This window comes from Dicentrarchus labrax, unplaced genomic scaffold, assembly GCF_905237075.1.
Source record: "Dicentrarchus labrax unplaced genomic scaffold, dlabrax2021, whole genome shotgun sequence".
Classification (NCBI taxonomy): Eukaryota; Metazoa; Chordata; class Actinopteri; family Moronidae; genus Dicentrarchus; species Dicentrarchus labrax.
The window spans coordinates 27,078,734-27,092,498 of NW_026136718.1; the positions used below are offsets into that span (position 1 = coordinate 27,078,734).

The 13,765-nt window shown below is 38.8% G+C and overlaps 1 protein-coding gene across 3 annotated transcripts in view; it reads right to left on the minus strand.

Moving 5' to 3' along the window:
* Positions 1 to 13,765, minus strand: part of si:ch211-51h4.2 (uncharacterized) — an 86,557-nt gene that overhangs the window by 46,821 nt on the left and 25,971 nt on the right. For all 3 annotated transcript variants that reach the window (XM_051377810.1, XM_051377811.1, XM_051377809.1), the window contains one exon: positions 11,070 to 11,193. In XM_051377810.1, the coding sequence (XP_051233770.1) occupies positions 11,070 to 11,193 (124 nt within the window). The remainder of the gene's footprint in view (positions 1 to 11,069; positions 11,194 to 13,765) is intronic.

The window sequence follows — 13,765 nt, forward strand, 5'->3', positions numbered from 1 at the left end:
CATAATTATGAAAGAAAACTATTCTTAATGTGCAGTCATAGGCAGTGTAGGTTTTTTAAAGTTTTAGAAGTGTCCACCAGACCCCCTACCTGTTAACGTACAATGAATGTTGTAGACTTTTATTTTGAAAAACCACCCTCAGCCCGAAAGCAATAGTGCAGTTAGAACAGTCTGAGTGTCTTCTTCCTCACAAAATAAATCTAACTTGATGTTTTATTACATTACTAAATCTGTATTACTTGTGTCATGTGTAACAAGTTGAAATAGATGGCTAATTAACAATTTCAGTGTCTTTTGTGACGTTTAATTAGCACAGTAATCCTTTGTCCTCTCTAGCTAGCGAGTGCTAGCACATTAGTAGCTTATCCTCTCTAGCAAGCAAAGCATTTTAATTAATTAGCCTTCTAATACCTTCTAATTCTCTTTAGCTAGCTAGCTAGAGCTAGCACACATAAACACAGTAACCAAAGCTAGCGCTAGCTACGTGCTAATCGCTAGCTAACTGCTAATCGCTAGCTAAGTGCTAGCTTTGGTTAAGGTGTTAAATTGTATTATGCTCCTGAAGGAGTGCTAATGTAAATTAAGGAACAGCTCATAGTAGGGTAAAATATTTAAGGTGTATTGTTCTTATTTTGTGTTAATATTAAAATCATTCAGCTTTAAATTGTTTGTTTGTTAGCCACCTTCTAATTATCTTTAGCTAGCGCTAGCTTATTAATGCCTTGTCAGCCTCTGTAGCTAGCTATGTATGTGTGTGTGTGTGTGTGTGTGTGTGTGTGTGTGTGTGTGTGTGTGTGAGAGAGAGGCAGGCTTTGGTTGTCGTGGCAATCAGGGGGAGCCCACAGCAGCTGCACGCTCTCTCTCTGTCTCTAACTCCTCAGAGAGACAGAAACACTTAAAATGAATCCCCTCGAACCCATGGCCAGGAACGACCGAAATGAAAACCGAAAACACCGTGAGCGTCGTCATCTTGTTAACTGTAGCACTGCCGAGTTTCAGTGGCTAAAGTTAAAAAATGTGACCTGGGAAGATTGAGAGAGAAGAGGTTCAACGAGCTCCTTTAAACATTTCTTCTCTAAAATTAACATGGGAGTAGATGGGACTGGAGAGGGTGTTGCTGGCGCATCAGTGCGTCTCCCGCCAAAACTGTTTCTCTGACAGCTTCAGCAGTGGTATCACTGCGACCCCAACGGATTTACCTACGTTTCTATCTATAAATTATTTCTGTAGAGTGACATTTGTGGTCTTGAGAGCAGTTTACAAATTTATTTTTCTACAATTTTTTCTGTCTCCCCACACTCTAGCGATGATGTCACGCACTCTGGCGGTTGAAGGTTCTCGCAATACACACCCATTCATTTTTTGGACCGTTTTTTGGCGATTTGTTGGCAAACCGCTTGGCGAAACGCTTAGAAAAGTCATAGCACTAATGTCCTCATCGAGCCGCACGTTTTGATACCTTTTTTGTGTACGTGCGACAAAAGCTGCGGGAGGAGTAGCGCGCCGAAAAACGTACGGAAGAATAATAATAAGCACGGGGAATAGTAGTATCGTGCTTGCTTATGCAAGGCACAATAATCATCTATCTGATATGAAGCCTTTTTAAAAAGGAATCATGGTGTTTTACTACTTACTCAACAGTAGCAGTAATATGTACTTTCTGTTACTTTAACAACATTAACTTGCTAGCAATATTTTTAGCTCAGTTACTAAATCGTCACATGACCCTCGCCTTGCAGGTTGTAGTGGCACCTCGAAAGTCCCCCACACCAGATACATCTGGATCAGACTCTAGCTCAGTGAGATCCTAATATTACCATAGCGTCTAATTCAATTAATAGCTCAGGCTTTTATTAGCTTCAATTACTGAAGTCAACCTGCCTATATTCGGAACAGGTGTCTATATGGGACAGGCCTTCAATTCCTTTCGCACGAACGTCTTCCTCAGCACAGATGGGAAATACTATTACATCTTAAAGTTTATTTGAAAAGGTATATTATAATATTACTTAAAAATGTACTAAAAATAAGGCTATTGAATAAGATATCAATTACGAATCATTCATTTGATCTAGAGAGAGCGAGAGACAGTGCATCTAGGCCAGCCTCATGCACAGACAGAGAGCAGCATGTATCAAAATACTGTTAGTCAACCTTCGAATTTGAAGCTAGCAAGGTAACTTGTTTGTTTTTTTACTTTGGTGCTCAAGGTTTCCTTCAAATGAATTGAACATGAGAATCTAACTGATCTAACAATGCGTTATCTAACAAAACAGTTATAACTTCACATAGGTGATCCAAGCAGTTCAGAACCAGGTCAAGCAGGTGGCGGGGTGGGCTTCCAGAGGTTTTATACATCCAAAGAATCCAAAAAATCTAGACCAGGCATCTACGTGAAACCAGCGTTTATTTTTTAATTGAAGTATTACGGTATTTGGTCCCTGCAAGAAACCGAGACTATTGGAAGGAAGATATGACCCTCAACAGGGTCTTGTCAAATTTTGCCTTTTCACTCCTCCAACGTCATTATAATTTTTCTTTTCAGAACATCACACAATAAAATTAGACCACACTAATCAGTTCTGCTGGGGATAACGGGTATTTTATTAGTCTACCAAGTTGCTCACCTTATTTCTTTATCTTATGTTGAAGATTTTAAATATTTTTTTGTACATGGTAATAATACAAGATGGAACAGGGAGTGGAAGGCTGTCAGGAACAGAAGGCCAAGTATGCTGAAACTAACAATTACTTTATGCTCACAAAATGTCACTCGTCTGTCATGGCAATGACAATGACATGGGCAGAGGTTTTGAGGCAGTGTTTTTGCGATTTTGAATCCAAGGCTAGGCTGATATAGTTTCAAAACTAATAAGAATATTGCAGCATTTTCTTTCAGGAATAATAATGGTCCAAGCCCAAATCATTGCACAGCCTGACATCAGTTGGTAAAAAGCAGGTCCCTGAACTGGTCCTCTCAGACTGGAGCCAGGTAATGTACAAGAGCTGGGCTTGAGTTCTGGCCACTGGCAGTCAGCTTGTTGTTGAAGCTGCTACCTCAGCAAACCCAATCCCACTGTCAAACTCTAAGAGCAAAAACTAAGAAATTACATCAACTCTATTCCAGCAGTGTATGTAGAATTGTCAAAGCTAATGCTTACCAGGGGTGGGTAGTAACACATTACAAGTAACGCACAATAAAAACAGGCCTTTTCTCAAATGTACTTCTACTCTTTACTCGAGTATATTTTTGAGCAAATAATCCACTTTTTATTTTGCTACATTTGCCATTTATATCTTCATTACAACTCGTCCACCTTTACAGCAGATGCCAAGCAGCTGCTCGGAAGAAAAAGAAGCACCACCTGTTTTCTGACCAAGATGCGATGATGACGGACCAAAACCCAGAACAGGAGGCAGCTTCCAGTGACAATGCCTGGCCACATCTGGTCACTTTTTATACCAAAATCTATGAAAATGACAGGACAGTTACAAAACCTCTGCAAGCATATTGAGATATATTGCACCTAGTGTAGATGATGTATGTAAATGTAGTTAGCTAGCTAACGTTAGCGATGTAAATTTTTTATGTGTAACATTAATCTTTGATGTTATGATAATGACTGATGAATGAATTTACTTAGTGGTCCGTTGAGTTTTTAAACTGGTGTGCTTTTGAAAGAAGTTAACCTTGCGTAATGTGAGAAAGAGACGAGTGAGGAAGAGCTGGAGAGAGAGTGGGAGATTGTTTATATCTCAGTTGAAAAGGTTGTAAAAGTCTTTGGAGAAAAGGAGAACATTTGACCAACGATTAGCCAGACAGAGGAGGGATCAACCTGCTCGGTTTGACTAAGGCTACCTTTAGTCCCAGTTGATGCGAGTCATAAATAGAAAGTACATCAATGGATGCTCTGCCAGTAAAAATGGTAAGAAATGGGATTAAAATAATCTTAATTTTTTTCATGTCTGTTACATTGGCTCTGCTTTTTCTTTATAGTACTCGCTGACTGAAGGTCATACTTTACCCACCCTTTTATTTGCCATGACATCATTTATTAAATCCCCCGTTCTCTCTCTGTCCCCCTTCTGTCTTGGCAGCTCAGGACTGGAAACTGCTGTTTTCTTTCTAAGTATACCAAAATAGAAACATTAATATTTCAGCCATAAAGAGAAAAATCACATTTGCTGGGCCATAAAAGGCTGGTGCTTGACGATAGTGTTCTTTATTCTGGTGCAGTCGGCCTTGCTGCCCGGCTCTCTCTCATATTGATGCAGAGTACAGGGAATGGCTCTCACTGCCCTGCTCCAGAAGTGAACCTCTAAATCTTATCGCCTCCCTCCCTGTTTGAGACTTAGCTCTAGGACACATTTCTCTCATATTGTGTGTGTGTATGTGTGTGCATGCGGATACATGTGAGTGAGTTCCTGTGTAAATGTCTCCACCTACAGGGCGTAGATGTAACAACCTCCCAACAAACCGCAGCAGTTAGCAAGTAGTTTTTGAGGTGTCGAAATGATTTCGTCAACCTCCTTTAAAAACTTGGCCTAAGAAATGACAGACTCAGCTGAGGTTAGACAACTGAGCGAGTATGTGCTTGGGTTTGTACATGAAATCATTTATAGTGTTTTAAGAGTGTGTGTGTGCTATCCATGCAATCTAAAATCAATCAATCTGTCCAATTTCTCCATTGTACTTCAAGGACAGGAGATCCTTCAGGGACTTATAAAGGTTCCACTGGCTGCCTCCTGCTCTGGAGGGATGAAGTCATTGATCTGATGTTGGTGTATGGATAGTTCTTCTCCTAAAGCCAACATCTATTATTTCATCCACACTATGGCATTCTGGGACAAAACACTGGCCTCAATACACACTGTACGAATGATATTTTACTATGATAGACTTATAAGAGCATTTCAGCTGTATATCTGTGAACATTTTACTAGTATGTGTGAATGCCTTTTAGTAGTTTATGTAAAAGGTCTCACTAGTTTTCAGAGCTGAGAGCTATTCAGCGTATGTAACAGCATTTGACTGTGTGAGGTTTTCAGTAGAGAATGAGTTTGGTTTCCCGATATGTGAGAGGAACATTTTCTGATGTGTATGTGCACATAGTATGAAGTATGAAAGCATTTCAATAGTTTATGTGAAAGGTTTTCACAGTACTATATGAGAGCTTTTTAGCAAACTTTACAGGTATGTGTGAAGGCTTTTCAACAGTTTTCAGTTGTGTATGTGAGCATATCATTTTTCAGTTTTTTGAGTGAGTGTTTCAGTGTATGTAAAAGCATTGTGCTTGTATGTGTGTGGTTTTCAGTACTCTATGTGAATGAGTTTCGTTTCAGATGTGTATGTGAGAGGAAAAGTACATGTATATAACAATTCTGAATAATGATAATATTTTCTAATTAAAAATATAGTTAATTTTCCCAGTGAAAAAACAAAATAAAAACCCACACCAACAATTTGCCCAACTAGATGTTTTGAATAGAAGATAAGGACATCTTTTGGCAGTGGACAGTGGGACTACAGTATGTGTTTAACACTGTGCCAACAGAGACTTTTAATAAGGGATATAACGTTACTTGTCAATGAATGAAGTTGGAAGTAAGAACAATGAAGCACTCTGAAAAAAATGTGTGTGCGCTCACTTTAGTGGAATGGTAGTGCTTCAGTGCATATTATAGAGCATAGGGATCTCAGATCAGCAAACTCCCAAGACCAGGTCATAAATAAATAAGAAGACAATGAAATGATTAAATAAGTAATGTTCAGGGAAATAAAGAAAAATCTCTTTATTAATGTAAACAATTTGGGTAGTCATTTTATACCTTTTTAATAAATTCTGAAAAGGCTTTTAAACACGTATTTGTGGGGTGTTTTTCCTCCTTCAATTTATTTTGACATTTAATATTACTCTTTTTCTAATTCTTTTTCTAAGAATCGGTTTTCAGTTTCTTTATTATTAGTTCTTTTAGTGAAGTTGCTCTCTAGATAATTATGTGGTGTGCTTACTGAACGTCTAATGTTACGGATATCCCTGTAGATTCAAACTTAATTCACACGTCTTTTCTCAACAACATTTATATCTATTCTGTATTTTTACACCTGCTCTTTTGTTACATACAGCACATACTTTATGTCTGGGGAACAATGCATCACTGAGAAAAACTGCAGCGGTCTGCCCCACAGTGAGCTCTCACGTGATTTTCTTGTAACATTGTGATGACTCAATCCGGTCTTGGATTTCTCTGAGAAGAACAATCAACAAGAACAAAACAATTAAGTCAGTTCTGTTCTTATGCACCCTCACGCCTTGAACCACAGTCTGTGACTCAAAATAAGTCAACCAACAGTGACATTTTAACTCAAAACCTTTTGATTGGAAACAGCTGTTCAAACCACTGAACCGCAGTGTCAAAGAAAGAAAACTGGTGTGCAGACAAAGGGGATGCCGAAGGAAAACAAACAAAACAGAACACGGTAACCTGTGGTGCACAAGTTGGAACAGGAAGTTAAACAGAATCAACTTTTGGAGAAACGCAACCCAATGTCACGCTGCGGTGGTCAAACCAGTGATCAGACCGATCCAACTGCTCCACAGTCAGCCTGAAATATCACTGAAACAGACGCCATCGAGATGGAGTTCAGACTATGATACTCTCTCAGTTGCGTCCGTGAAAATTACAGGACAGAGCAGTTCCAAATGTGTTTTGCTGCCACCTCTGGGGGCGGGGCTGGGACTGCATTGGCCACAGGGGACAGAACAGGGATTGGGTGGGGTCTGACTCACTGTTGGAGGCTGGGGGATGGCCTGCTATGACGAGCCTAACCCTAACCCTAACCCTATGATGATGAGATGGGGGGGGGGTTTTGGATGAAGACAGCTGCTAAACATAAACTGTAAATCAGAGGATGTGAGATTTTTTTTTTTTTCTTTCATTAATGTGCACAAGTGGTTTAGTTGAACTCTGCTGCTCCCCCATTGCTATAATTTACATGTTAGCTGTAAAGTAAGATGTTGTCATGGGGTAACAATAACAATCATCTGTTGCTACTGTGAGTACAGCTAAGAAAATTAAAATGGCAAAACTGCACTGCATAATGATTCTAGAGATAGAAAAGAATAATTGGAAAAACGAGATTAAAAGACAGGATATGGAAGGATAAGCGAAAGGCTGACAGAAAAATGAATTAAAAACCAACGAGTGGAAACCGATTTTATTTCAAGCTCTTTTTGTTCTAGCGAACATTAGGAGAAAACATAATGGATTCTTCCACTTGGCTATAATCACAGCAATGTTTCACACATGTCAGACAGGCAGCAGCAAGAGTGATTGACTAAACACCAAGCAGAACTCCACTCAACTCAAAAATATCAATCCCTAAAATGTTGACATTAAGTAGTTCAATTACACGCAAATTTTACATATCATTTTATGACTTAAGTGCAAAGTAAAGGGTCAGCCGCCTACAGTGTTGGAGTGTGATGGGCATAGCCTCCTTATGGGATCTAGTACAGTTTACTCGATTTGTTTGCATTCAGTTTATCCTACCAATATTTATGTTTTGTTAAATTTTTTGAGTAAATACACTTTTGATTTCATATATTTCATTACATTTGACTTAAAAATATTGCTTCGACTAAACTTTGTTTTAAAGGACCAGTGTCCAGAATCAGGTGGCATCTACCAGTGAAGTTACAGATTGCAACCAAGTGAACACTGCTCGCCTTCCAAGTGTGTAGGAGAACCTATAATGGCCAAAAAACACAAAAGGTCTTATCTAATCTTCTTTTGGATTATACGATCTCGGCTACTGTAAAAAAAGTGGCAATTCAACACCCACTCACTCAGTAGATAAAAACAGCTCATTCTAAAGGTCATACAATGATTCTTTTTTTCAGGTGATTATACACTAATGAAAACATATCTGTGAATATTACATTTTATTACAACAGATCCTCATAAATAATACACACTGGATCTTTAAGAAGCTGCAGCAGTCTCACAAGTTTCTCAAATCTAAGGCCAATGAAGTTGTGTTACTAGCAGTCAGAAATAATAAAACAGTTAGGGTTTGCTTTGAATAAGAGTTAGTTTATCCTTTAAAGAATTATACATCAAGTTGGCTCACTGTGACAGCTCTGATGTTCATCCCAAAACCTATATATATATATATATATATATATATGTACAAAGTGCAGAGGAACAGTTAGGAAGTTAGAGGGCATACAAGAAAAATGAAAGCTCTGTCCTTGGGAAGGATTTTATGTAATGAAAGAATTGTGACAGACTTTCTTCAGCAACACAAAAATGGCAAAGTCGAAGAGAGGCGAGCCCAGTAGAAAAACAATGGAAAGCTGTGTCAGCAGTTCTTCTAGTGACTGAGACAATTCTTATTTTAAGTCTAAAGTTTTGAGAAGATGGAGAGAGTTACAGTAACACGAACTGGTAGAGTTTCAGACTGAGACACCAAGCAATAACAAACGCTACATAACACATTTAGGTGTTTTATAGTTCCCATCACTGACTGGCTGCAATTTTGAAAAGTTATCATGTATCTGATCATAAAGAGGCTCTAGGGGTTTCCTATTTCACACTAGGAAAAAGTTGAAGTAAAAAGACATTAGATCTAATCTACAGCACACTAAATACAGGAAAGTTTCTGCATTCTTAACTGCCATAAAAGCCTCTGCAAATGCAAATCTTCTAGCCTAATTACTTTGCTGGCCCTGTTAGGCCAAAATGGAGGCTCAATTGTGAGCACCCAGGGGGCAATCACACTGTGAGGTGACCACATTGTAATGTAGTCAAATTAAAAGTAATAAATGCATACATCCATTATCTATACATGCTTATTTTTTGCAGGGTGGAGGGAGCTGACATTGGGAGAGACACTGAGAACATTGCGTAGAGTTGCCAGTCAAATACGGTGACAGACAACCATTCACACCTACAGGCAATTACACTTGTCTTGAAAATGAAAATGGAACATATCCTTTAATTCGTTGCTTTAATGTATTATTGTGTAGGTAGTGTCAGAGACAGGGTGTCAATCAAAGTGTCGGCTAACACCTAACAGAGGAAAAGTAGCAGCTAGCTGTACAACTCTTTGAGGCGATGTAACCTTGTGGGATGTGATAGTGTTAAATGTATTCTGGTCCAAGCCTAAAGACTTCCTTCAAGAGCTCCAGCTGAGAGGCTGACATTCCCTGATGTTGGCAAGCACTGACCTGAAACAGCCCAAAACCACCAAACACACAGTGGGAGCTCAATAAGCACCACGGCTTCTGCATGAGGTGACCAGCGTACAATGCCACTTCCATCCATTTTGCCAGCATGACCTCGCATGCCAACACGGCAGTCCTTGCGACATGACATCCATCAAAAAAGGCCGAGGGATATACACTTTTAGGGAGTGGATGAAGACAAAGCTGAAAAACCTATGAAGTGTGAAGCGTGAAGGTGACAGAAGATTCTTGAAACATTTCCATTCAGTTTTTATCAAATAAGAAGGAAGAGAGTAAAATTCCTCAATAAACCATATCATTTTCTATTTTCTACTACTAAGCTTCTAAGACTAAGATACCAAGCAGGAATATGGTATTTTAATATTGGAACCAGAGACCAAAGACCACAGTTTCAGAGTATATTTGATTATAAAATGGCACTGTGAAATTCCCACTCCCCACTAGGAAAAGTAAACTGCCCCTGAATTTTCCTCAGTGGGAGATTGTGCACCTTTTCTCAAACCTTAATTCATGACATGATGATGGCAGCACTGTCACGGGTAACTATTACTTTCGCAGGATTCTGTTTTTAAAAATGATAAAGTATACCATGGCAGGGATTTAAGTGGCATCTAACTGAACACCGCTCTCGTCTGTACATGGCAACCGGGGAATGAGAGTGGGCTGTGAAGCGTGTAGGAAAAACTACAATGGCTGTGAAGCTTGCAAAAAATGTGAAAGGCCCCATCTACAGAAAGTGTTTGGTTTGACCCTTCTGGGCTACTGCAGAAACGTGGTGGTTCGAAATGGCGGACTCCATGGTAGGTAAACCGTGACGCCTATAGATAAAAACAGCTCATTCGAAGGTAACAAAAACACAATTATTCCTATATTCAGCTGATTATACACTAATGAAAACAAACCTATGAATATTATATTCCATTTCTGACAATAGATCCTCCTAAATGTTACACACTGGACCTTTAAACCAATCTATGTACAGGTACAGAGACGTTTGGTTGGTGCAAGAAAATTGGGAGAAAATCCTAAAAGTCTTAGTAGTTATTTCTGACCACTGATGGCCTTTGGTAAAGGTCCATTATTGGTATTGGCTAAGATAAAACAAATCCAAATTCTATCCTTTATTAACTGTGTTTTGCCTCAGCCTGCTAGTGTTGTAGCGATTTTGTTCTGTTGTGATAGTAATGAATCTGTTATGTCTCCTCTCTTATTAGCCAAAAGTACAAAACACTCGCTGGTGCGGACCGCCACTTTCACAAGTTTAAATGACAAACATCGATGGCAGTTGATCAGCTGTTGCCAATTAACCTTAATTTCCTGAGTGACTTGATGACAGGCCAAAATGAAACTGGTCTCTCGTCAGGTTTGTGTGCTTCCTGTAAGCCAGCATGTGCACTTGATCAAAGGCTGCGCACAAGGTAACAGAAGCACCACTAGTGTTTCTGTTTCCAAAACATATGAAAGGACTCAGATTGGGACCAAAAAACTTGATTGGGACATTCCTAGTTACAGATATGGTAGTTAAAGCCATTTAATCTCAGGAGTGCCTACTGTGATGCGATGGGACAAATAAATGATGTGCTATCTGACTGGTTGACCTGGAACCACTATTGTTTTTTTAAAATTAACATTGAACAAAACTTTTAGTGTCGTTCCTAACAATCTTCTCTATACTTATGCTCTTATTACAATAATACGCCTCCAGTCTTCTTCCCAACTGAAAATAATCAGTTTCATTATTTGGGAAGACAAATTGTTATTATAAAAATAAAATTACAAAATAAAATATTTTATACAATAAAACTAAATAATTGTTACCGTGACAATGAGCAGAAGTCCTTTCAGCAGGGTAAGCAGAGACGTGATTGGTTGGATGATTGTGTGGGCCAGTAAGATTGCAAGAGTTAGAATCCAGGTGAAGGCCGGGATCACGTAGATGTGGCTGCGGAGAAAAAAAGCACAAGCAGTCACACATGTAAATGCTTTTATTATTTATGTTCACATTTAAAAAAGGTCCAGAGTGGAACATTCAGGAGGATCATTCAGGAGGAAACCTGGCTCTAGATAGGGCCCTTAGAGTTTTTCGCGAGTTTTACAGCCATCATTGTTTTCCCTACATGTTTGGAAGGCAAGTGGTATTCAGCTGGTTGCAATCTCACCACTAAATGCTACTTAATCCTACACACTGGTGTAAAGGAACTCCTAAACAACACAAACATCTGTCTGGAATCCAGCTCTGCTATGATCCACTGACAACACCTACAGTTGTAAAGAGCAGAGTCTTCTCCAAATGTGGTGAATGAAGGTGACAATGATTTTTCTGTTTCTACCCCTGTCACCTGCACACTTCTCATCAACACACTAATTACCTGAATGATAAAAAATAAACACAAACAGTATTGATATCAAAGATGTGAGAAAAATAAAGGTTGCTTTGTAACCTTAGTGAGGAATACCTCCTCCAAAGTACAGCCACACAAAACAAACACCTGTCTGCTGTCCTCATTATCAACAGCAACATCTGGCGTGTGAGCTGTAAGGTTTGAAAACACATTAAAATGCCTGTTGCAGTTTAAACATGGAAGATAGTCCAAGAATGTTCATGCATTCTCACAGATGAAGAGGTATGTGACCTTTACTAAGTCAACAGTTCTGTCTTACATCACCAGGTTTCGATCTAGTCTTTCTGGGTTTTTCTTTTAAATAGAGGGCTCTGTACCTTTGCCTTACCCAAACCTATTGGTTTTAAGATACTAGCCCAAAGCACTTTAGTCAACTTTGGTTGTTTTAAAGTGCTTAACAAATAAAGTTGGATTGGATTGGATTGAAATTTAGTAGCTGTTGTAGCTTCTTAAATGTTGAAAAGTTGTTTACATTGTCCAGAACATATTAAATAAAAAACATTTTTATGTGGCACCTGTTCTTACTCCAGCACCTGAAGTCAACTCAATGTGTAACATTTAGGAGGATCTATTGTCAGATATGTATTATAATATAGTATGTTTTTTATTAGGGTATAATCACCTGAATAGTTTTGTTTTCGTAAGCTAAAAATTAGCAGTTTATATCTACACAATAGGGCTGCACAATTACTTAAAACATTACTGAAATTGCAATATCGCCAAGCGCAATATCCAGGTCATTTTTTATAATGGTAAAATGTGTGACAAACAGCATTATGTCACATCATGATTTTAATAGTTTTCTCAGTGAAAATTAAAATTGTGATGCAAAAATGATCCTTCCAACACAAATCATGAATCATTGTATTCACAATATCTGTCAAAATAATGGCAATATGACGTTTTTACCATACTGTGCAGCCCTACTACAGAAACCACAGGTCGCCTTCCATGTCACCGCCATTACCAACCAAACACTGGTTTCTTCGTGCTGCATGGCTAGATGCCACTAAGTCTTATCCACTGGTTCAAGTTAAATCAACCTAAATTTCTGTTGTTGGGCCAACATATTTGGATGATGGTAGAAACACAAATGTAAATCATTTAGAATATAAATAAAAAAAAGTTAGGTGCTCAAACAGAACAAGATAAAGTCATTTGTCACATGTATAAGTTACAATACAATTGCACGGAACTTAGTTGACAAAATAGAAATAAGTCCTTTAATTTTTTGGAGTGCAGTTGCAAAGGTCATTATGTTACAGATACAGTGGACAGGATGTCTGTTGATCTTTAAAAAAAAGTCTTAAAATGTCTCAACTTCAAATGTTTGCCTCACTGCACACAGCACTCCAGGGAAGCGCTCACAGCCACTGGAGCTGTTGGTGGTCAGTAAATAGCTCCAAACTGTCAGCTGGCTGCTTTTTAAACCATAATGTCTTGTTTTCTGTTTCTACATGAGACAAATACAGACAGTGACATATGAGTGTGGAGGCCATGAGATTGTCTGAAGGCAGCTTTAACAAAGGGGAGCCAGTAACAAGACTATTGTAACCACTGTTGAGTAATTGGTATGTGATTGCCAGTTCTTTTATAATCAATTTATGATCCCCATAGAAGTCATCTTTGTCATAATACTGTGTACACATCATAAAAGCAAAACAGCAAACTGTTTTAGACCAAGTGTGAACCTATCGTGACGTCACCCATTGGTTTGTGGAGTACCATTTTGAAGCCTCCAGTTTGGCGTAATGGTCGTCGACAGTTTGTCAGTGCCAGCGGCAGGTGACGTACTGCGAGTTGAGCTGCTCTCATTGGATGCTCAGGTTCTACTCATCCACAGCAGACAACACAATCACACAATGTTGTATCACAGATAAACAGCACACTAAAATATGTTTCTGAAATGATTTTAGGTGAGAAATAGACAACGCAGTAACAGAATCTGGATCCATATCTGATCAGCACTGCCTAGTTTGACAGTTTGATTTGAGTTTGGTGCGTTGAGCTGGACAGACTCCCTGAGAATGACCTGTCAATCACAAGATAGTCACACCCTTAAGCATACCCTGCTTTATGGTCTATTTTACTGAATGAGACCATCATTTAGTA